The sequence below is a fragment of the Castor canadensis genome, chromosome 8 (assembly GCF_047511655.1).
Source record: "Castor canadensis chromosome 8, mCasCan1.hap1v2, whole genome shotgun sequence".
In the NCBI taxonomy this organism is placed as follows: domain Eukaryota; kingdom Metazoa; phylum Chordata; class Mammalia; order Rodentia; family Castoridae; genus Castor; species Castor canadensis.
This window is the reverse complement of record NC_133393.1, coordinates 149648866-149672095: the sequence shown is the minus strand read 5'-3', so window position 1 is coordinate 149672095 and position 23230 is coordinate 149648866. Positions and strand designations below refer to the sequence as shown.

Below are 23230 nucleotides of genomic sequence, written 5' to 3'. Positions count from 1 at the left end.
AACCCCCCCTACAGCAGCTCTGGGAAGCAGACACAGTGGGGGCAAGGGAGGGACAGAGGGCGATGGTCTCCCTGGGGACCTGGCCTCCACCCATCCTGCCCCTGAACAGCTGTACACAACTCACGTGTGCATTGACACAGGGACCTGCTATACCCACACTTCCGTTCACGCTGCTCACACGCGTGCACACGGATCCTCCTCCTGCACTCTCTCCTTCTAGAACTCAGGTTCATCACCTCTTCTGTGCCTCAGACAAGCTCAGGAGCCCCTTCTAGAATAACGTGTGTAAATATAAATTTTTTTAAAGCTTAGGAATAGAAAGGAAGACAGTTATGCCAACAATCTTTTAGTGGGTTTTTTTTTTAGAGATACAGGGTCTTGCTATGTAGTCCAGGCTGGCCTTGAACTCCTGCCTCAGCCTCCCCAGTGCTGGGATTACAGGCATGTACCACCATGTGTGGCCTCAAAATATTTTTGATGAATGCTTTGTTATCGACACAATAAATAACAAGATCCAGTGGCAATATATCACGGTGACGGATGGATGTGATATTCCGAGGGCATCATGATGACCGCGAGGTGGCATGTAAATACTGGTGATTTCTATGGGTGACAGCGGCAGGAGTGACATACATTACCACAGTGGGGGACTTTGCCTCCATTCTTAATAGAAAGAAAAGCTGAACTGCAGTCACAGGTCAGTGAAACAGATACGCAGCTTACCCCCACCCAAACTCTGGAACCCCAGGTGAAGACCCCTGTTCTAGAAACTGTCTGTCCTGGGGCCCCAGGAGGTGTCATGAGCCTGGGCCTGGCTCACCCTTCACACGCTGGGTCTCCTCTCCCTGACCCCACGGTCACAACCTTCCCTGGGATGACCAGAGTCCAAGTCTGTCCCAACCCCGGGCTCACTCCCTGCCAAGCCACAGGCCCTTGAACTCTGCGCTGGAGTCTCTCTCAACCCCAGGTTTAGCATGCCTGAAATAAGATGTGTCATATTCTTCCCAGACCACCAAATTCTCCCCCGTGCTTCCCACACCACCCCCAACCCTAAAAGTGGTCCAGACTAGAACCCTCTCTCTGGAGTCTCATTTCCCCTTGTCCCCATGTCCACCTTGGGGACCTGTCCATCTCACCCCTTACACCGCTCCTCTGCACTCACCCCTGTCCTGGGCAGGCCGATCTCTCCTTCCTGATTCTCTGGACAACCTCCTTCTCCATCCTTGCCTCTTGTGAGAAGCCTCTACACCTCAGCCACACAGCTCTTCCAAAACCAAAGCCTTTTGTGGCTCCCTACTGCCTACCTCCTATGGCTGGTCCCAAACACCTTGGCCTGTCATTCAAGGTCCTTCGTGTTGGCACTCTTAGCCTCTGTCCAGCCTCATCTCTGGCCACACAACCTCCGCCACCTTAGCCTTGCCTGCTAGGATGCATTCCACCAGACCTTTGCTGTACTCCTACTGTGTGCAGGGCCAAGAGACGGGCACTGATGGGACCCGGGCTGATTGTGCCCAAGGAGCTCTCAGAGCAGCTTAGGGAGGGAGAATGAGCCGGGTACCAAAGGCCCTGTAAGTGGCTCAAGGACAATGTGATGTGCCCAACGTGGGCCTTGGCTGGGCACCCGGTAGGTGGCAGGAGGGATGAGGAAGGGGGAGGGGGGTGTGTGGATGGGTCAGCTGGCATGCAGACAGGAGAGCAGGGCCATGGGCGGCTGGGCGGGTAGACGGCTGGAAGGAGGATGGATGAATGTGTGAATGATGGAGGATGGGTGGGTGAAGACGTGGTGCAGAGAGACAAGCTGATGGGATGGGAGGGGGCTGGACCGGGGACAGATGGATAGGTGGGCTCATGAGAGGTGCTGAGGATGTGACGTTCTAGAAAGTGAGAGCTCCAGGTTCAACCAAGGCCCAGGCGACCACAGGAAACCCTAGGCTTGGGACTCAGCCCCGTCCTCCCCTCCCCCTTCAGAGACCCCACCTGCAGTCTGCCCTCAGCCCCAAACCTCTCACTGTTCCCAAACTTCCACAGTCACGGGGGGGGGGGGGGGGGGGGCGGGGACCTCCCCCACCCCCAGGCCATGAGCGCTCGGCCAGGAATTGTGGTGGGGCCGTCCTGTGCATCAGAGGAAGTATGTTCCCTGGGAGGCAGGGAAGGGTCAACCCTGACTGAAAATAAAATCCCAGCATTATAGATGAGGAAACTGACACCCAAGGTCACCAACCTTCCACAATGGAGCTGCCATCACTGTGATCAGGGACAGGGCTGGGATCTTCCCCACCACTCTGCCCAGAGAAGTGGGGTACAGCTCGCAGCACCCCCTGTGCCTCCCGCTCCTCCCCAAGCTCTCCCATGCAGGCAGCACCGCTGGGTCCACCAGGCCTTCCCACTGCTTCCTTCTGAGATGGAACAGGCCCAGAGAGGCCAAAGCGGCTGCTTAGCACCACACAGCTCCACCCGACAGATGAGGCTGGAAATGCAAGACAGCCACAGAAAGGCTGCAGGAAGACATTCTGGCTGATTAGAAAGCCATATTGATTTCTCTCTGAGGGAAACAAATGAGGCCATTTGTCTCCCAACAGGATTATGATGGGGTCTGAGGGAGTCGGCAGGTCAAAGTCACCTTTTGAAGCCCAGGCAGGATGTAGGAGTGAAAATCCAATCATGCTCAAATCCCCTGGAGGGCCTGACTTCCCCAGCCCTCAAGCTGCTGCCTCTGCTCCATGCCAATCTCCCAGGGGCTTCAGAGGTTCTCCCACCCTGCCCCCTCTGTCACACCACATCACTGTTGCCACAGCACTGTCGCAGCCAGGCTGGGTGGCCCAGCCCAGATGCTTCACCTCTCAGACAAGCAATGGCTGGAACTGGCTGAGCACAGCACACAGCAGGGCTTTATGAAGGCCAGAGCCCCTTGGCCCCAGAATCAAGACCCCAATGTCCTCCCCAGCCCACACTCAGTTTTCAGCGTCCCTGGTCCGCCCTCAACTCTGAGCACTTGGCTGGTCAGTTCCTCAGTCCAGACGCCATCAAACTCTCTCCTGGGCAGGCCCCAGGCTCCCTTCGTCACCGGGAGGTTCCGTGACATGCCAGTCAGCACAGGCTGACTACACTGTTCCTGTGAGCCATGGCCCCTGAGGTCTCTCTACCCACCCTTTCCTCCATTCTGCATCACAGGAGCAGGATTCCTGTGTGGCTCTGCCTCCTCCATCAGCCTGGGGACTCCTTGGGGTCATCTCTGGGCACCCAGACTGCATGGTGACCCACCCAATGTGACTGAGCTGTCCAGGGGACACCTCCAGTGAGGGGCAGCAAGTTCCAACTCCTGCTGAATGAAAGCATGATTCAGTCAACCAATGTCACCCGCAGGAACCTGCTGCTGGTTCCCAGGCCTGTTTCTCCCTAAGGTTCCCTACATTCTGCTCTAGGAGCAACTGCTAAAAAATTGGTCTGCCCATGTCCCATCCCTGCAGGACACCTAGAAACGCCCCCTTCTTCCCTCCCTCCCTCACCTCCTGTGCCACAAATGCACAGTTGGCATCTCACACTCTGCTATCCAAGTCCTGCCTTGCACCGTTCCAGACTTCACTGTTCTCTACCCTATCCCCATGCCTTGGACACCCTCCCTCAACTTTCTGAAAACTCCTATGCATGCAGCAAGACTTAAGCCAAAAGACCCCCGACTGCAGGTACACTTTGCCAATGCTCCTGGGCTAAGTCACAGGAAGCTCCTAAACCTGCATCTCTCTTTACACAGAAATCTCCATAGAACCTGATGTTACCCCGGACCCAGGGGAACAGGGTCAAGGTCTCCCTTGGCCCAGCCAGGCTCCTCTGATTGGCTGTTTGGCCTGCCCTACTGACCAATGAGAATACAGCATCCACTGTGGCCTCTGGGAGCATCCTGGGGGATGGTACTTAGGCTGACTTTTATTTCTGAGAAAAACAACTTTCTCCACACCAGATGGAGGAAACGGACAATTTCCCAGACATGTGTTACCTCTCCCAGCAATGCCTGCCACCCGTCTGGATGGTCCCATTAGGCCAGGGTTGAAGGAAGAGGGACACCTCCCTGCAATGAGACACAGGGAATCCAGAGCCACAGGCCCTGCCCTCCAGGGTCTCAGCAGGCACTGGGCCTGGTCAGGCCAGGGGAACTGGCACCATGGTGAAGTGGAGAGGGACCGCAGGCGGCAGGCCCAGCAGAAGCAAAGGCAGGACACAGGGAATGCACCGGAGGTACTGGCAGTGAGGCAAAGCTTCAGGACAGAGCACGCCGAGGGAAGTCGGGAATGGGACGGAAGGACAACCAGGGTGGATGGCAGAAACCTTGAACCCAGGCCAAGTTCGAGCATTCAGGGCCCAATGTGGAGCACGAAGGTCAGCTGAGGAAAGTCCAAGTGAACAACAAAGGAGGGAGGGAGGGACAGAGGCTAACAGCTGCCCCTTCCCCGTTCTGGGCATCTGTGGAGGACAAACAGCTCCCCAGGAGGAAGGCAAGGTGGGAAGGGGACAGTGGGTCTAGGAGAGAGGTGCTTCTGAGGTCACATAGCCTTGAGCTCCTGCCCCATGCTCTCTCCACTGTGCAGGAGAGGGGAGGGAGGACAACACCAGCTGTCACAAGGGGCAGGAGGGTGAAGTCCCAGTGGTTGCAGGAAAAACCCAATCCCAGCAGATCCTAATGCCCTGTAGAGACCAAGGGTTCAGGACAGGAGAGACAGGTGAGAGAAGGGAGGACTTCTCGGTGGCCCAGACCCCTAGAAGGTTACTGCAACAGGACTTGCAGGCCTTTGTTTGGCAGATCCTGTCTGACACAGCAGAACTGAGAGGTAGCCAGCCCAGACTCAGGGATGGGACCACATGACCAGGACAGGGGCAGCAGCGATGGGACCAAAGTTTTCTTCAGTGACAGCCCCGCCCTGCCACCCATGCACACCCCTGCCTCTGTGCCCTGTCACCTCCTAGGCTGCACGTTCCCACCCCTGCCAGCCTCTAGGCCTCTCAGATCATCCCCAGGGACACAGGGCCCAGCTGCCCACCTGACTCAGGACTGTCGGCTCTGCCATCAGCTGCAGCCTGTACGCAGCTGCCACTCAGCACTAAACAACCTGCCTGGAGCTGTGGTCCTGAAATTCTCATTTGACCCCGATGTTTTCAAACTAAAGTCACATGGCCCCCATTTCACAGATGCACAAACAGAGGCTGGGCAAAGGTCTTGTCCAGGGCCACTCAGCAAGAAGCCAGGCAACCAAGCCACTGGGGTCGCCTCAGAGTTTCCTCTTCCAACACAAGCTCCAATGGCAGCCACACCCCCACCAGACCCTCCCCTCCCCAAGACCCGCAGCCCACAACCCAGGCCATGTCACTTCTCGCCACAGTGCCCAGGTACCTTCTCCTGGCAGGGGTTCCCTGACCATACCTCTCTCCAGAAGCCCAAGTGAACTTCCCTTGCCCAAAATGGCCACAGCATCCTCTGCACAGTGCCTGGCACTCTGTGGAGACTCAGTGGTGCTCTAGTGACTAGGACAGTGATTGGGGGCAACAAGGCAAAAACTTGTGGCTTCTGCTTCCTACCAACACCCACCCCCCACACTCACTCACCTCAGGCCGGCACCCTCCTCTCCTGAGCAGGGAGAAAGCCTCTGCAGCCTGCTGTCTCCCCATCACACAAGGCTGGCTCCCATCAAAGCAGAAGCACCTCCAGCTTCTGAGCACTGACTGTCACACTCACAGGAGGCCTGGCCAGACACACCAGGAGAGGAGGAGGCTGCAAACTCCTCTCAAGGGCATCGTCCCAAGCAGGCCACAGAGAGTGGTCCCCGAATATCCACACGGGGAGCCTGGGGGATCCTCGCCCCTACTGCCAGGAACTACCAAGCAAAGATCCACCCCTGGGCAGTGTGGAGAAATGGGGGTTCCTAAGGCTCTGCAGGCAGCAGTGGCACCCTAGATAAAGCTGGGGATTATACCAATTCACCAAGTCTCCTGCTCAGGAGAGGAGGGGGGCGGGGGGGGGCGGGGGGAGGCGGGTGTTGGTAGGAAGCAGAAGCCACAAGTTGCCCAGTGACCTTGGACAAGTCACCTCCTCCTGGCACCCTAGGTCTTCCTGACTGCAAGATGTCACAGAAATTGGGTTTTCATCCCAGCTCTGCCGCATCCACGCTGTGCAAGCCTACACAAAGTAACTCAACCACTCTGAGCCTCTTTCCACATCTGTAAAACAGGGCTATGCAAGCACCTACCTCAGAGGATTTCTCTGAAAGTTAAAGGTGACATTGCAAGCAAAGCCCTTCAACTAATGAGCATCAGGTCAGCTCTCCTTATTATCCTTGGGCTCCTCTTCTGTGCTGGACACACTTGGGTACTTTATAGGAACCTCCTTTAAGCCTTTGTAATGGCCCCATTATAGAGATTAGAGACCTGAGACTCCTAAAGGGAAAATGAAAGTGAGCACACGCAGCCAGTTGCGCTCCTCCTAAGAAAGCTCTGAAAGTCTAATCTAGGGTGGAAGGTGGGTTTCCAACTGATCAGTCATGGCTGCCCGGGCCTCCCGGCTGGAAGATGCATGATTGACTGGCAAAATCTGCACCAACCAGGGCTTGGCCAGGAGCAGAAAAACTCACACCAATTCACCTAAACAGCAGAGATTGAATCTGATTTTCCTTGGGAACAATGTCCTCGGAAGGTGTTATATTCCATCTAAGACCTGTCGCCAAAGTCTTATTTAATCTACCACAAGCAGAGCGTTTACTCAGCGGCCGTGAGAGCCCTGCTCGCCCCTCAGGCCCTCACAATGGAGTGACAGCCACATGCACAGTGCTTCTCTACAAACCCCATCATCCATCTGCCTGATGAGCTCTCGGGTCTTCCGTGCAGGCCTGCAAGGTGGCTGCTATCACCCCCATCCAACGGGAAGACGTGGGGCTTAGAAGGGCCAAGAAACCACCCGTGGTCATAGAGCAAGAAGAGGTAGAAAAGGTCCCTGGATTTGCCTGACTTAGGTGGCCAGAACTTTCCACAAGCCATACACCACCTCCCGTGAGTCACACAGCACAGCCTGTCCCCTGGTATTGCAGACCAGAGGCCTCCCTGCTGAAAGCCCAGCAACAGTGGCACCCAAGGCCCAGGCCAGAAAGGGGCGGTGCTGACATTTGGGTGAGCAGTCTTTCTGCCCAGCTTACAGGCTCACAAGGGTCCCCACAACCCGGCCACTCTCCATGACTCAGACAGTGACTCAGGATCTTCCTCTGGGCTGGGCGAGAAGCTGAGTCAGGAGCCAAGCTCATTTCAAAGGACAGCAGGGACAGGCTGTCAGGACAGACCTCACCCTGCCCTGCCCACCGAGGCCTGGTGAGTCAAGGAGCGGCTTCCACTCGCCTGAGCTGGACATGACAGCCCATCAGTCCTGTGGACTCCATTCTCCATGAGGAACAGAGCCACCCTCTTGCAGGGTCATTTATGGTGGTCACAGTGATTGAGGGACACTATGGTAGCCAGTGCCAGGGATGGCCTGTAATATGCAAGACGATGGGACCATAAAACACTGCCACACCAAAAAGCCATATGGCTCCACTGTGGAGTCCCAGGTCAGGCACTGCCCCCTCCCCACATCCTCTCTGAGGAGCCCCAGGTCAGCGCCCTTCCCTGAAGATGGCAGGGACAGCGGTTTCTGGCCAGGAAAGAACCCTGGGCCCCAGTGCCTGATCAAAGTCACCCTCACCCACAGATGGTCTCCAAGCCCTTGATGCCTCTGTGCTCCCCTCCACACGCCCCATAGTCTACACTGTGGGGGTCTCCTGTGGATCCCAATGTCTCCAAGTTCCCCCTCACCTCGCTCCTGCCTGCCCCAATTCAGCCATGAGACACTCTGCAGTCACGTGGCCCAGGATCACAGGTCTAACTCCAGACACAGCACGGTGGCCACCACATTTTACGTTCACACTGAATTTTTCTTTGGATCACAGAAGGTTAGAATTTTAGTGTTACCCAGCCTAAAATACTAACTGTGACCTTTTAGACTTATCATAGAAGTTTCGAGTCAGAGTGTCCCAGTGCTGTGCTCCTTTGAAGCGGTTATGGCTTTGGAATTCCCACAGAATTCTGGATGACACCTGCATTACCTCCATCCCCCACCTCAGCCTGGCTCACCTGGCCTCAGGACTGTGGGGGCTCCTCCCTCTGACAGCTGCCCGGGTCCAGAAGTCCCTCCAAAGGAGGAAGGAGCGAGGCCAGGCTGAATTCAGCCCCATCTCTCAGCCCAGGACTGTCCTTAAGTCAGAGAAGGGCCAAGTCCAGCTCTGCCAGGACCCTTTCTCCCCTGGCCTGGTCCAGCCCTATGGCTGTCCCCAACCCCAGGCCACTGAGGGTGAGAGTGACAGGACTGGCAATGACAAAGGACAGAGTGGCCAGCAAGGCAGAAATGTAGACAGCTGGGGCTTTCTCAGTGGTCAAGTCCAGGTACCTGAGCTCAAAGGCAAGGCACCACTCCTGTGGCAGCCATGGCTGGCCACCAGGCTCCCAGAGCAGGAAGAGTGCATCTCACATGGAAACAGACCCAAGGTCATACACAGTAGACAGGACTCAAAACAACTTCCCATGCAGGGACCTCTCCATGACGCCTGGGCCAGATTTGTGCTGCTTCAGCCCAGTCGGACCCGCCAGAGCCCATCAGAGTCAGACTTGACGCCAAGGTCGTCCGCAGCCCAGGGCAGTGTTGATTATTACCACTCCAAGCTCAGAGAGAAGTGAGTGACTTACTCAAAGCACCCACGCAGCAGAGCCAGTATCCAACTTTGTCTGGGATGGCCTGTGACATCGTTCTACTGTCTCCATGGCCTTTCTCTTTCTTGAAGGCCCAGAGGGCCACCTCCTGCCCTACCAGCCCTGAAATTGTCCCCAATACTTTGTGCAAAAGCTACCCATGTGGACAGTGCCTGTGTCCCCTCTACCAGGAGCTCCGTGGGACAGCTTCTCTGTCCTGTGTCCCACGCGAAAGCATCAGAGTGTTGGTGAAGCAAATTACTGAGCAGACCCTCTCATGGTGTGTGAGACCTCAGAGCCATGTCACAGAGGGAGGGGAGGGGTGTGGAGGTCTCTGTCTGCCCCTAAGCCCCAGTTAAGGACCCCAGTTCTGCATTCTGTCTGCTCCAGGGGGAGTCCCTGTGGTTTCAAGGAGTTGAGAAGATCCATTGCCCAACATCACCTCCCTTTGGAGGAGGCCAGCAGACCTGGACTCAGGCACAGCTGCTTCCCCCACCTTTCTGGGGCCAACCCTGCCACCCCTGCCTGCCTTCTGGGAGTCCCTGGCACCCAGAGTGGGCGCCCAGCGCTGCAGCCTAACTCACCAGCCCTGGATGACCTCCAGCACCATCATCTTGGGCCTTGGAAGGGGTCTTTGCTCAGTGGCCCCCAAGACCATGACCAGGGTCCCAAGCCACCGGCTCCCCCTTGTGACGCAGCCCCACACTGCAGCTCAGGTCTCCTCATCCCCTGCTTTAGAGCCAGCAGAGACTAACACACAGCAGAGTGTAACACAGACCCTGTGAGGCCTCCTTCTGCCTTCAAGTGTCAGCTCTCCTTGCTAGCTCGGCCCTCCCCCTACTCCAGCCAGCCACACCCCTAGCTCCTCCCTTCTCAGGCCAGCGCTTGGACCACCCTCCTTCCTCACAGTCCTCAGACTGCTCATGAGGCTCAGCCCCCATATTGCCCATCTGCTCCCAGCAAACCCGCTAAGGAGCCCCACAATGTGTCAGGTATGGATGGGGAAGCTAGGAATGAGACAGGCTTGTCCCTGTTCTTCCTGGTCATGTGACAGTACCCCAGGAGGAAGCAAATGTTAAATTAAGAATTCCACAACTAGCAGGCACTGGTGGCTCATGCCTATAATCCTAGCTACTCGGGAAGCTGAGATTGGGAGGATCACATTTCGAGGCCAATCCAGGCAAGCTGTTCATGAGATTCAAAATAACCAGAGCAAAATGGACTGGAGGCATGGCTCAAGGGGTAGAGCGCCTGCTTTGCAAGCACAAAACCCTGAGTTCAAACCCCAGTCCCACCAAAAAAAAGAATTCTACAACTTGCTGGGCATGGTCTTGTGATCTTCACTACTCGGGAAGCAGAGACTGGGAGGATTGAGGCTTGAGGCCAGTCCAGGTAGGAGTCCAGGCCAGCTTGCCTCGGCATAAACATAGGACCCTATTCAAAAAATAGTAGAACAGAAAGGGCTGGGTACTCAAGTGGTAAAGTATCACCCTAGCAAGTGCAAGGCCCCAAGTTCAAATGCCAGTACTACCCCCCCCCAAAAAAAATTCCACAAGTAGACATGGCAACAAATAGTGAGTCCAAGGAGGACCACAGAAAGCCAGGTGAAGAGGGAAGGGAAAAGCATTGCAGACAGAGGGATGAGCTTGTGAGAAGGCTCTGAGGCCTGGAAGACCTGGAAGTGGAGTGGGAGAGTGAGGCTGGGTGGGGGCACTTAGGGCCTGGTGGGCTGGGTTAGGGCTTTGCTGTGAACCTCCAGGACAGCAGGAAACCATGAAGGATCCTGAATGTCCCCAGAGTTCAGAAGTTGGAAATTTAATCCCCAATGCAACTGTGTTAGGGGCGGGACCTGTAAGAGGCGATTTGGTTATAGCTCTGTCCTCCTGAATGGATTATTATAAGAACGGGTCATTATAACAGCAAGTTCAGCCCTCCCCTGCTCGCTCAACTCTCTCCCTTCTAACTGCTGTCAAGGGATGCTGCAAAAGGCTCTCCCAGATGCTGGATGCCAGCCCTTGATCTTGAACTTCCTAGTCTCCAGAACCATAAAAACAACTCTCTCTTCTTTATAAATTGCCCAATGTCAGCTATTCTGTTATAGCAACACAGACAAATGTGGATGGGTCTCAAACACAGGCAATGTAAGCACACCAGAGGCAGCAGGTGGGGACAGCAGCCTCAGATGGATTCACAGGAGGCATAGGGACCTCCCTTGTGTGGCAGCCCTGTCCTACATAGTGTGATAGGTTGTCTCCAGCTCACACCCACAAGTCCCTCCATCATCTGTGCAGTCACCAGGCACTGTGGTAAAGCCACCGGGAGCCAGGTCAGGGTCTGACTTAAAATCTGCATCCCCAGCCCAGCACAGAGCTGAGGTTTTAAGCCAACCAGTCACTGGACTGACCTCCCACTATCATCAGCAACTTCCAGAACCTTCACCCCAGCAGAAGCTCAGGTGCATGCTTTGTGCCCTTGCATCTCCCCAGACCCACCACCAGCTCCCACTCACCATCACAGAGACCCAGCCTCACCACAGCCTCTGGTTCCCTGGCCAGAGGACAGTATGAGCAGATGGGGCTCATCAGAAGCGTTTCTTCACCCACCAATGGCCTCTGGCTTGGACGTGCCCAGGCTGCCAAAGGATATGGGTTACACACCATCTTGATGCACCAGTTCCGGGGACTGGTGGTCTGGCGCAGGCAGAAGAAGGCAACGGGAGCCAGGTCTGGATGTGGGACGTCAGGATCAGCTCCATCCAGGGGCTCCTCCAGGCCTGGAGGGGACGGAGTGGGGCTCCTGGGCCCTGGCTGCTCTGTGATTCCTGCCTCAAGGGCTGGGGCTGCTGCAGACGAGGGTGGTGAGCTGCTCTCAGCCATGTCAGCGTGGTGCAGGGTGCCCTGGGGAGCAGAGAGAGGCACATGGGGGCGGGGCTGACACCACTCCCCAACCTACCTCCCCCATGAGGGGCCCATTTGCAGGCTCCAAAGGCCCCTCACCTTCCCTCAAGCCATGCATAATGGAGAAGAACAGAACATCCTGCCGCCCCAAGCTGGAACTGCTTCCTAGCTGGGTGATCATGGGGCAAGTCTGGCCAGCTTGCTGAGTGTGGGGTTTTTGGTTTTTCTGTTTGTTTGCTTGCTTATTTGGTGGTACTGGATTTGAACTCAGGACCTCTCACTTGTAGGCAGGTGTTCCACCACTTGAGCCACTCCACCAGCCTGTGAGCGTGGGTTTAACTGAGCCAAATCTGACAATATTCTTTTTTTTCTTACAAGGCTAGTGTGGCTAGGGTTGTAGCTCACTGGTAGAGGGCATTCCTAGCATGCACAGGCCCTGGGTTCTAGCCCCAGCACCACAAAAAAAAATTTAAAACTCAGACTAAACTATTCATGGCATCATCAAAAGTAAAGTAAAGTTGGGAAAAAAGAGGCCGCTACTGTGAACACCATGATTACTAGGACAGGATGTGTTACAATGGAGAAGTTGGGATGCTGTGGAATCAGACACTGGGGGACCCCAGTAAGTGAGGAGGGAGACCTGCAGTGGCCCTTGGCCCAGTGTCAGCCCCACAAAGACTGAGAACTCAATGATCAAAACCAACCTCTCTGCTGTACAGATGGAGAAACTGAGGTCCAGGACAGACAGGGGACCACTTCTGGTCTGTGACCTGGGCATCTGCACTGGTGCTCTGCTGCCACCAACTTGAAATCTTAATGTTTTACCAAGGTCCCAGGCTTGCATCTTGTTCTTACTCTGCAAACCACACAGCCAGCTCTGGTGCTAACTAGGGGGGCTCTCTGTCACCTAATCAGGACTCTTACACCATTTGGCAGACAGGGGAGGCTTGCCAATGCCACACACGGAGCCATGTGTAGAACCAGGAGGCAATGAGAGCCAGGACACCCAGACCCAGTCGCCTCCAAGACCACTTACTGACAATTGACATCTGTTGTGGCCTGGCCTGGCCAGGTTGGCTGGCCAGAGACAGGCCAGGAAGAACAGCCATCCCTGGGGCCACCTACCCCTAGAGATTTGTCCACTGGGGTTCCCTGGGCTTAGAGCTCCCCCAGTGCCAAGCTGGGCAGTGGGGGTGGGCAGCAAGGCCCGCATCCCTGCTCCCACCTAATCTGCTGCTGGTGACAGTGGGACTATGGGCTAAGCCACCTCAAGCGGATGCTTCTGGACATTTCTCTGCCCCCCGGGGCAACAGGCAGGAGTTGGCACTTCGTGCCACTCCACCTGGCTGGTCAGAGTTTTCTCCTGAGCTCGGGGCTTTGCTCTTGGTTCCACAAACACAGCTATGGGTCTCACATAAGCTCCAGGCACCTTCTCCTGGGTGTCAGCCACCCAGGAGAAAAATGTCCTCCCTGGGTGGTTCCAGGTCTTCCAACCACTGTGCCATCCTCGGAGCCCACCACTCCCTGAATTGGTCACTGACTCTGGCCACACTGGCCCTCCTCTACCCCTAGGGCCGCCACTGTCTCCTCCACACCTCAGCTCACACTGTTCCCTTTCCCTGGAGCATCTGCCTCTCCAACACCCATGCCCTGTGATTTGGGCCCTGCTGACTTGTTCATTTGCCCAGCAAATATGTCCTGAGCGCCCACTGTATACAGGCACTGGGGCTTTGCTGGTGAACTTGGCATCAGCCTTCATTCAGTCCACACCCCAGCAAAAGGGTAAGCAACACCAATCAATTCACTTCTCTCTGGTTTTCCATAGCTCTCATCGACGGCAAATGTACTCTACAATGACCCCATGATTTGGTGTCTGTCTTCCCAGTCTACAAAGAAGGCTGTAAGTGCCAGAAACTGTGGCCTTTGCATCCCCTGCCATTTCCCCAGCACCTGGAACACACTAGGTGCTCAATAAATATTTGTTGAATAAATGAATAAAAAGTGCTGGAAAGTAAATAAACAAGGGAGAAAGGTGGGAGTGGAAAGAAACCACATGCTTTCTCTAAAGGAAGAGACAGTTAAGGGAAAAACAGCAAGAACCAGAAGGCACCACCCTGAGTGCCTTCACCCAGGGAGAAGGAACAGAATATGCAAAAGCCAGGAGGCTCAGTGCATTTAAGGAAGAGAAATGAAGCTGTGGTGACTGAGCATGGAAAAGGGGAGGGGATGACACCAGAGAGTTTGGCAGGCCCCCCTGAGGACCCCCAAAGGAGGACCCCAAGTACAATAGAAGCAGGGGAGGGTTTTAAGCAGGGGAGGGTGTGCCTAGGCTGTGTTTCTCATCACCCTCTGTGGTACAGCAGGGATAGAGTAGGGGGACACTGGGGAGACAGGCTGGCCTGGGTGGATGGAGGCACCTGGCCTTTTGTTACTCCAGTGGCAGCCTCAACCCAGCACTGCTGAAAGCCTTCCTGCAACCACACAGAGCCCCAGACAGACGCCACCAAGTTGCTCTTGGCTCTGTTCCCCTTGTATCAACTTGTTCTTTGTCTCTCTTGCCCCTACTTAAACCTGTCACACCATGCTACTCTCCTCTATCTTTATATCTCCCCCTCATTATAGGCTCCTAGAAAGCATTGCCACCACCCCGACTCACTCTCCACTCCCAAAACCCCCACATTCAGCCCAGAATCCTCTCCTTCCTGCCCAGGAGTGTGGCCCAGCTCCCGTGCCCCACTATCTGTGTGTCCATGGCTGGAAGTGCTTGGGGGGACTGGCAATTGGACACCAGGATCCACCCTGCCTGCAGACAGAATGTCAACAAGATGAGAGGACACAGTACCCTCTCATTCTAACTCAGCTCTAACTCAGGTCCATCAGGCCTCAGACTCTGAGCTGCTCCACATCCCAAGACTCCTCACTCCTCCCTCTTGGTGCTTCCAGGGCCTAATTTTGACACTCCTTCCCCCATGGGTCTGCCAGGTGGTGGGGCAGCAACTCCTGGCCTCCACAAGCAGGTACAGGAGGAGAGGCCTGTGTCTGGAACACCCTCCCCCATTCCTGACTCCACCAGCCTCTTGGAGTCCCAGTTTCTCTCTCTCTGCAAAGTGCAACCTCTTCTCACCTGCTTCAGGGGGTACCTGTGCGAGGTAATGTGATGTGGATGGGAGGACGTGGACTCATGAAGGGGGTGTCTGAGCATGAGTGGGACCAGTTGTACATCCCCAGGGTCTGCTACCCCAGCCTTCCTTCTGCCATCACCACCACCCTCACGGTCACTGACATCACCAGCATCATTACTGTCATCACCACCATTACCACCATCATCACTATCGCCACCACTATAACCATCACTACCATCATCATCACCACTCTTACCACCATCTCACCATCATCAAGATCATCACCACCATCGTTATCATCCTCGCCACCATCACTACTACCACCATCTTCACCACCATCACCATCACTACCACCACTATCACCACCATCATCAGGCAATGAGCAAAGGACTCTGGGTCAGCTATGTCAATTCTCACCACAACCCCAGGACTTCTTCCTTCATGGAGAAGACAGGGATCTACAAGAGACTAGCAGTGCCCAAGATCACCCAGCTGGCACGGGACAGAGATGGCAGAAGTAATCCCAACTCAAGTCTGCCTGTGTCCAAGCCCAAACACTGAGCCTGGGTAAGGTCCTGGAGCCAGGCCTCCCCTTCCAGCTCAGTCATCAGGCAGTAGAAATGCAGTTGCTGACCCAGACAAGACCCCCAAGTCTTCCCAAGCCAGTGGGAACCCTACTTTCCAGAATCTTCCAGCCAGCACTTGAGCGCTCTTGGAGTCCTTGAGTCTCCATATCTCAGAGCCCTGGTGGAAGAGACCTGAGACCTGGCCAGGCCACCCAGACTCTGTGCACATGTGTACACATGAATATGTATATGCATATAGCAGGCAACTTGTTGATCCCTCCGTTAACAAACCACACACCAGGTAATGTCGCTGCTGGAAGAACAAGCAGCAGATTCATTCAGGGAATAGGAGAATCAGGAGTGTCAGAGTTAGTGTCTGATTGTCACAAAGAACCTTAGAGGCCCACAGTGCTATCTATGATCACCTTAGACTCTTCAGCATACCGTTCCCAGGCGTGGGTGATGGAAGCCATGACCTGTGTTTGAGTCCCAGCTCCACAGCAATCCACCTTGGCACATGACAGCCTGCAGGTACCTCAGCTACCCGCCTATGAAATTAGGTGACAGCTGCTCTGAGGCAGGGCTGCTGTGGGGGCAACCCAGGACAATGCCACCAGGCTGCTCTCCCATTCTCCCCAGCATTGTCAGCCATACAATCCTAGAGTCCCAGGAGCTGGGGTCCTGGAAAAGCACCCTGGAGTTGGGGTGGAGGATAGACAGACTCACAGAATACTCCAGACCTTTACAGATGGGGCCTCTGGAACTAATGGAAGCCCTGAAGTGCCCTGATCCATCAACCACACACCACCAGCACAAAGATGACAGTGACACTCAGACTCACACCCCCAGTCACACATTCACTGTCACACTCACACACACTCATTCCCACATGGACACACACAACACCCACTCACAAACACTTACACCACAATCACATTACATACCTTCACACACAGAGACACACACAGAACACAGTCACACAGGCACTACACAAATGCACACACGATCACACACACACAATGTATAGCCACAAACACACTTCACATACACACACAGTTAGACACATATCCACACACAGAATACACATACGTACAAGTCACAACCATACACATACAAAACACATCCACACAGACCACTCACACACAGTCACACACACAACAGCCATAGACACTACCTAACATACACACAATCACACACACAGCATACCTCACATAACACACACTCAACCAGACACACACACACACACACACACACACCCATCACAGCACACAGACACACTCGCCCCCTCACACACACAAGCCAGTGCAGAGCCTGCATCGGGTGGTCTGCAGAGAAGTCTTGTGAGGCGGCAGGGAAACTGCCTCCCGGAATCTTCCAGCGGCATCCCAGAGCCCTGGAACCTTCTGTATGCTCCCTCGTCCACATGACAGCCCTGCAGATGCATGACGACAGCCCGCCCACCCCCGAGCCTCATCTGCCCCAGGCCTCTTGTCACCAGCTCCCTCAACCATTCCCTGGATGACAATTTCCAGATCGCCCTCCTCCCTGGGTCCCCTTCTAGGTCTTGCTTGAGCTTTCCAGTTTCCTCTGCATGGAGGGACCAGATTTGCACCAAGGTATCTGCACCAGAGCAGACAGGTCACCTGCCTGATGCTTCAGATGAGGCCTCTCTTGAGCGCTTGTTTGGAGGTTCTAGCAGGGGAGTGCAGCTACTCATATACCCTTGACCGAAGAACGGTCCTCCTCTATCGAGGATGGTCGTCCTCTTCGACCGAGCGTGCAGCTTCGGGAGGGACGCACATGTAGCAGTGAGGAAGGAAGGGGACACCCGCCTAGCCAGCCAGATCAGCCGAATCAACCCTGGCGATCAATGGGATGACAGATGTCGCAGCCAGATTGCTCTCACATCCAGATGGGGCCTCTCTTGATGCAGACTAGAACCCCCCCCAAGACCCACCTAGCAACCTGGGCAGACTGCAGCACCTATAGGGGAAGGTGGTCCACTGGTCCCCTCAGGTCATCTTCAGAGGAGCCAAGCCACACCACAGCTCCTCCAGCTTAAAGAGGAATGGCTGAAGTTTGGCCTCAAGTGCATAACCTAACACAAATGCAGCTGCACCTGCCCACTTCTTAAACTCTTCTTGGTTCTGTCACCAAAGTCAACAGTGAGCCCTCCCACAATGTGCATCCGTGGATTGGATCAGCAGCCCCTCACGGGACAGCTAATAAGGATCACAGCCAGCACTTACTATTACAACCCAGAGAAGTCCCTTTCTACAGAGAGGAAACTGAGTCACAGAGAGATGAAGCAATTTCCCAACATCAAGAGCCACTTAGGAGAAGAGCTGGGATTTGGACCTGGATGGTCCAATTCCAGGTTACCAGTTAAAGGGCTGTGCACAGGATGTCACAGCCCCCATGCCACCCCAAATACCTGCAAGTGGGTGGGCACGTGAGCACACACACACACACACAGTTAATCCCCGGGCATCACCATGTGTTTGTTTTCAGTGGCTCTGGACGCTATACAGAGTGCTGGGTGATTGAGGCTTTGTTTGAGTCTCATCAGTGTGTTTGAACGTTCCCCAGCAGGCACCTCTGCTGATCAGCTTTTACTCACTCTGCAGTAATTAAGGCCTGGGGTCTCAGCTAACAGATCAGGGTGCAGGTGGTCCCAGATGGAAGGGAGGGGAGCCCGGCAGAAAGAACACTGGAGTAGGAGTCCCAGGACCCAGCTCAGCCCCTGCCCCCATCACTGGGACTCCCCAAGCTTTGTTTCCTCTTATAGATAACAAACTGAAAGAGATCTGGAAAGTACCTTGAAGGGAACTGGCTTTACCATGGGGCCCCACACTAGGCACTGTGGAGCTGCTGACAAGCTTGATGAACATTCTTTAAGGCAGAAGCATTATCTCAGTCACAACAAGCAGAGGTTCCTGAGGTGCTGAAGTGTCCCTCTGGCCACCATCACGGACTTGCTCATCTCTCTCCCAGCAGGGATAAGGGCTGAGGGTACAGACAGGAGACTGAGGCCTCAGTCCAGTAAAGGGCAGATGCACAGTGGGGAGGAGAAGCAAGAGTCCAGTGCTCCTCTCAGGATATATCATTAGCCAGTCCACTCTGGCCAAGGGGACAGCTAGCAGAGCAGAGCCGGGAGGTGAAAGGATGAGGTCTGTAGGCAGGGCCAGGTCCCCTCTGAACCTGGCTCTGAAGAGACAGTGGCTTCCAGAACACCTCCCCTGGAGAATCCTCCTCCTCCTCCTCCTCCTCTTCCTCCTTCTCCTCCTTTCTCCCCTTGCTCTCCTGGTTGAGACCCCAAGCCTCCAGCTCAGGGTGTTAAGAACCTTGTTCTCAGCCCCTTGAGGCCTGCGCCTCCATGTGTCAGACACATTCTCACTCCCAAAGCACAAGAGGAAACAGGATTTGTGGCTGTGTCCCCAAGAAGCCCCTGGCAGAGGAGGCCTGGCCTCTCCCGTGGGCACAGAAGCCCCCAGAGAGCCAACTGGGCTGCATGGTCTCCAGTGATGGAAATGTGAATTGGCACCCAGTAGGTGCTTAACCAATGGAACAGAGACGGGAGGAGCAAAGGAAATGAGAAAATTGGGTGTATTTTCTTCCCTCTTTCAACTGGCAGACACGACAAGGGAGACTCAGCCCACATCTCTTGGACTGCAGGGTCCACAGACCCGTGGACCCAGGGGTCCACAAATCACTCACCTACAGATCCCAGCCACATGTACCCACAGATCCATAGACCTGCAGCCCTGCAGACCTGGGCTGTCTCTGAGTCCCAGCCCCGCCCCAGGACTCCTAGGGACACCAGGTTGATGGAAGGCATTAAGCAGAGTACATCCTGGCAATGTGGGAAGAAAATGTTCTGCAGAAAGAAGAGAGGAAGAAGGGGTCAGAAAGAAGAAGAGAAGACAAGAAAGGAAGCTGAGCAGGAGGAGGGGGAGGAGGGGATGGGGATTGGAAGGAGAAGGAATGAAGAGTAACCGTCCTCGCTAGCGCTGGTGGGAAGGGGCCCTGGCTCTCCCTGCAGCCGGTGGAGCCTCTCTGGAGCTCCATACCCAACCTGGCATCCCCTCTTTCCAGATACAGCTTTTGAGCACCTTGAACATGGGGTTGGGGAATCAGAAAGCAAGGAAGCCGTGGGAGACAGCTGCAGATCAAGAAACCACACAAAAGCCTGCTTCATGTTACCTTGGAAAGCACTCTGAACTGCTGGGGGTGGGAGCCTCGCCATGATGGGGAAGGGCTGGAGGGGGACCCAGAAAGCCTGAACCTAGCCCTGAAGAGACAGTGGCCTCCAGAGCACCTCCCTCCACTGGAGAAGCCTCCTCCTCCTCCCATTCTTCCTTCTCCTCCTTCCTCCCCTTCCTCTCCTGCTTAAGACCCCAAGCCTCCAGCTCAGGGTGTTAAGAACCTTGTTCTCAGCCCTCTGAGGACTGTGCCCCATGTGCCAGACACATTCTCACTCCCAAAGCACAAGAGGAAACAGGATTTGTGGCCGTGTCCCCAAGAAGCCCCTGGCAGAGGAGGCCTAGCCTCCTCCATGAGCACAGAAGCCCCCAGAGAGCTGACTGGGCCACAGGGTCTGAGGCCCAAGGGAGGCACACAGGATGTGGGGTAAAGATGGCACTGGGAAGGGCTGGGGAGGGGAGCATGACAATGCTGGGAGTGGGGAGTTGGAGGTGCTAACCCTGGGGGCTACAGGTGCAGCTCTGGGGTCTAGAACCCACAAAGAGGCTACAATGTAATGTACCCTACATCACTACAAGGGGCAGGCTGCCTGGGGCCTGCAAGAGAGAGTAGGTGAGCTGGGGTTCCCCAGCAACCTCTGCCCCCACCAGTCCACCCAAGGTCAAGAGGAGTCAACCCACAGGGACACAGAGACTAGGCCTGATGTCCTCTCAGCCCCTGCCCTTCAGAAGCTTCTGGAACAGAGGCAGAAGGAGAGAGGGTAAGCAGGTAGGACAGACAGAACTGGGGAAAAAAGGGGGCAGAGAACCTCAGTCAAAGGAAAGAGGGGCCTCCAGCCAGGCTTACAGTCTTTTCCCTAAACTAGTCCTGGTGCCTCCCAGCCAGGATGGGACAGTGGTAGATGAGGTGTGATGCTAAGCCAGCCCAGTCCTCTGCAGGATATCCTCGGCCGTCTCCTTGTCCACCTCCAGGCTGCAGCTCTGTGCTTGGTCCCTGCTGTCACCCTATCCTGTCCTGACCTGTCAGTCACTGGCACCCCTCTCTTGGGTCACAAGGATGATGGCAGAGGCAGAAAGGGGAAAGGGATGTCTCTAGACTGCTGCCCCGTTCCCAGCTCAGCCTAGGGACCTAGAGCCTGAACAGAAAGTTTGTCCTGACAGTTGGACAAGAGTTTCCAGAGTGAGTCCTTGGCACTTAAGAGGGGCAATCGATCTAAGAGGTGACTTGACAGTGTGGCCAGGTCCAGGCATAGGGCTGTAGGGAGGAAGGCCCAAATCCATCCACCAGTCCCTTTCCCTGACTGGCCCTTGGACCCACACCTGTCTCTGGGCTGCATCACAGTCCCTGAGCAGCCAGGGTCTGTGGGATAAATTCCCCAGGCAATGAGAGACAGAAGAACAGATGCGTGCTCAGGCCAGCTAGGAGTCCTCCAGCTAGGACACAACTCACATGCGAATCAGACCCCATCATATCACACACAGAGACACATACAGGCGTGTCTCTCTCTCTCTCTCTCTCTCTCTCTCTCTCTCTCTCTCTCTCTCTCTCTCTCTCACACACACACACACACACACACACACACACACACACACAGACACACACACACACCCCGGTCCCAGAACACAGCTTAGGGGTCTCCTCAGACCCCAATCTCATCCACAGACTAGAAGCCCCCAAGATCCTTACAGGGAAGAAAGACACTGGCTGATGCCTGAGCCTGGGCTCATCCAGAGCCCCCTCCCCCAAAGAGGCCTTCCCACCCCTTCCCAAGCCCTTTTGCCCCCACACACCACCCAGCAGACAATTAAAAGCAATCATCATAAACACTCATTATATAACCATCGCCAGCGCTGCTGAGGATTCCGGTCAACCCCTGGAGTCCCAGCTGCGACCCTGGCCTGGCTCCATGCAGCGCAGCCTGGGCCACCGCCTGGGGTACTGGCCAAGGAAGGGCCCCCGCACCACCCGCTTGGAGGAAAGTTAAACCCTGCCGAGGTTCCCCCACTCAATGCCCGGGGCCACTCTCCCTCCCTCCGCCAACACTCCCAGATCAGCCCTGCCGGACCCGGCGCCAGTTCTGGTCCAGCTGGTCGCAGAGCCTCCGCAGCAGAGGGGCGGCGGGACAGACAGACAGCCTGCCTGCCCCCAACCCCCACCCCGCCTTTAGCCTGACTTGTTGAATAAATTTCTGCAGCGCTAGCCCAGCCTGCTTTGGGCTTCGGTATTGGCACCAAGAGAACTTTCGTGGCCTTAGAGAGGGGCTCGGTCAAAGTTCCTTGTCCTTCCTCCCGAAGCAGGGGCCCCCAAAGCACGGGCTGGGGGGCCCACCTGCTGGGCACGCGCGGGTGGGGAAGAACTGATCCCAGAAATAAATAAATAAACGCCTCGGTAAAGAAAGCCCGACGCGCCAAGAAGCCGGCAGCGGAGCCGAGCCCTCCTCCCCCTCCACTCCCACCCTCCCCACCTACCTTGGCATGGACGTGGCCGGGCAGCGGGGTCGTCCAGGTGAGCGACGCGGAGGCGACGCGTCCCCCCGAAGCCGAAACGGGGAATCGAGAGGGACCCCCAGCCCCGCGGGCCCCACCCCGCCAATTCGGGATCAGCTGCGCCCCCGGGGCGCGGGGGGCGGCGGGCGGTGGGCTGCGGGCCCGGGGGCGCGGGCCATGACGGGCGGGTCGCCGAGGCTCCGGGCGGCAAAGCCGGCAGCGCGGACGAGCGGCGGACCGCGCGGAGTTGGAGCGCGCGGCGGGCGGGCGGGAGCGCGGCGCTCCGGGCCGGGGGCGGGGGCGCGGGGCCGGGGCCGGGGCCGGGGGCCGGCAAGTGTGGGGCGAAACGCGCGCCGCGGGGCGCGGGGTCGAGCAACGTCCCTGGCCCGGCCCGGCGTGACTGGCGCCCCCGGCCCGGGCTGGTGGCGCGGGGTCTGCGCGCGGCGGGGGCTGCGGAGGAGCCCGAGCGCCGGGCGGTGCGGGGACGTGCGGCGGCGGCGGCGAGACCGAGCCGCGCCGCGTGCGAGGAAAAGCCGTCCTTATACTGACACCAAATGTCTTCGGGGAAAGCTGCAGGCGCGGGGTGCTGGAGGGGGAGGCGTGCAGGCGACAGACTGACTGACGGCGGCGGCCGGTGAGCACCCCCTCCAGAGGACGGGAAGCCCCCAGCCTTGCTGCCAACTCCGTACAATTCAGGGGCCTGCCCCTGGTGAGGGTCTTGACCCCTGAGCAAGGGGCTACTACGTCATGCGTATAAAAGGGAGACCCTATTAGTGACCAACCCTCCAAGTCTCCAGCCCTAAAGGGCAGGGTTGAGGCACATTCTGATTACAAAAGTCCCTCAGCCACCCAGGTGACCCTCCCCCTTTTCATTCACACCCTGCCCTTCAAGGTTCGGCTGAAAGACCACCTCCTCCTGAAAAGCTTCCAGAGGGCCCCCAGGTGGGACAGACGCTTCTTTCCCCAGCTGCAAAGGCCTCTCTCAGCTCCCCCAGTCCTTGGGCAGCCTGATCTGGGGGGAGCCTGAGAGATCAGCCTTGGGCAGGAAGGCATCTCTCCTTGTCTCCTGCAGGTGCCAACTCCCCAATCCCACCCCTCCACCCCTTCTTTCTTCCTCTCTCCTTCATAGGTTGTGAACTTGGGAGAGCAGTATATCCAAGGTTGGAGACCCCTTCTATTGGTTCATTTGTATTCAGTCAGAC

General features: G+C 56.2%; 1 protein-coding gene across 1 annotated transcript in view; it reads right to left on the bottom strand.

Moving 5' to 3' along the window:
- Cacna1i (calcium voltage-gated channel subunit alpha1 I) overlaps positions 1–22190 on the bottom strand; it is a 103074-nt gene extending 80884 nt beyond the window's left edge. The window contains exons 1-2 of the mRNA XM_074084532.1: positions 22011–22190; positions 11402–11651 (exon numbers count right to left, since the gene is read on the bottom strand). Of these exons, the coding sequence (XP_073940633.1) occupies positions 11402–11630 (229 nt within the window). The 5' untranslated portion in view covers positions 11631–11651; positions 22011–22190. The remainder of the gene's footprint in view (positions 1–11401; positions 11652–22010) is intronic.
- Between the last annotated feature and the right edge of the window lie 1040 nt (positions 22191–23230).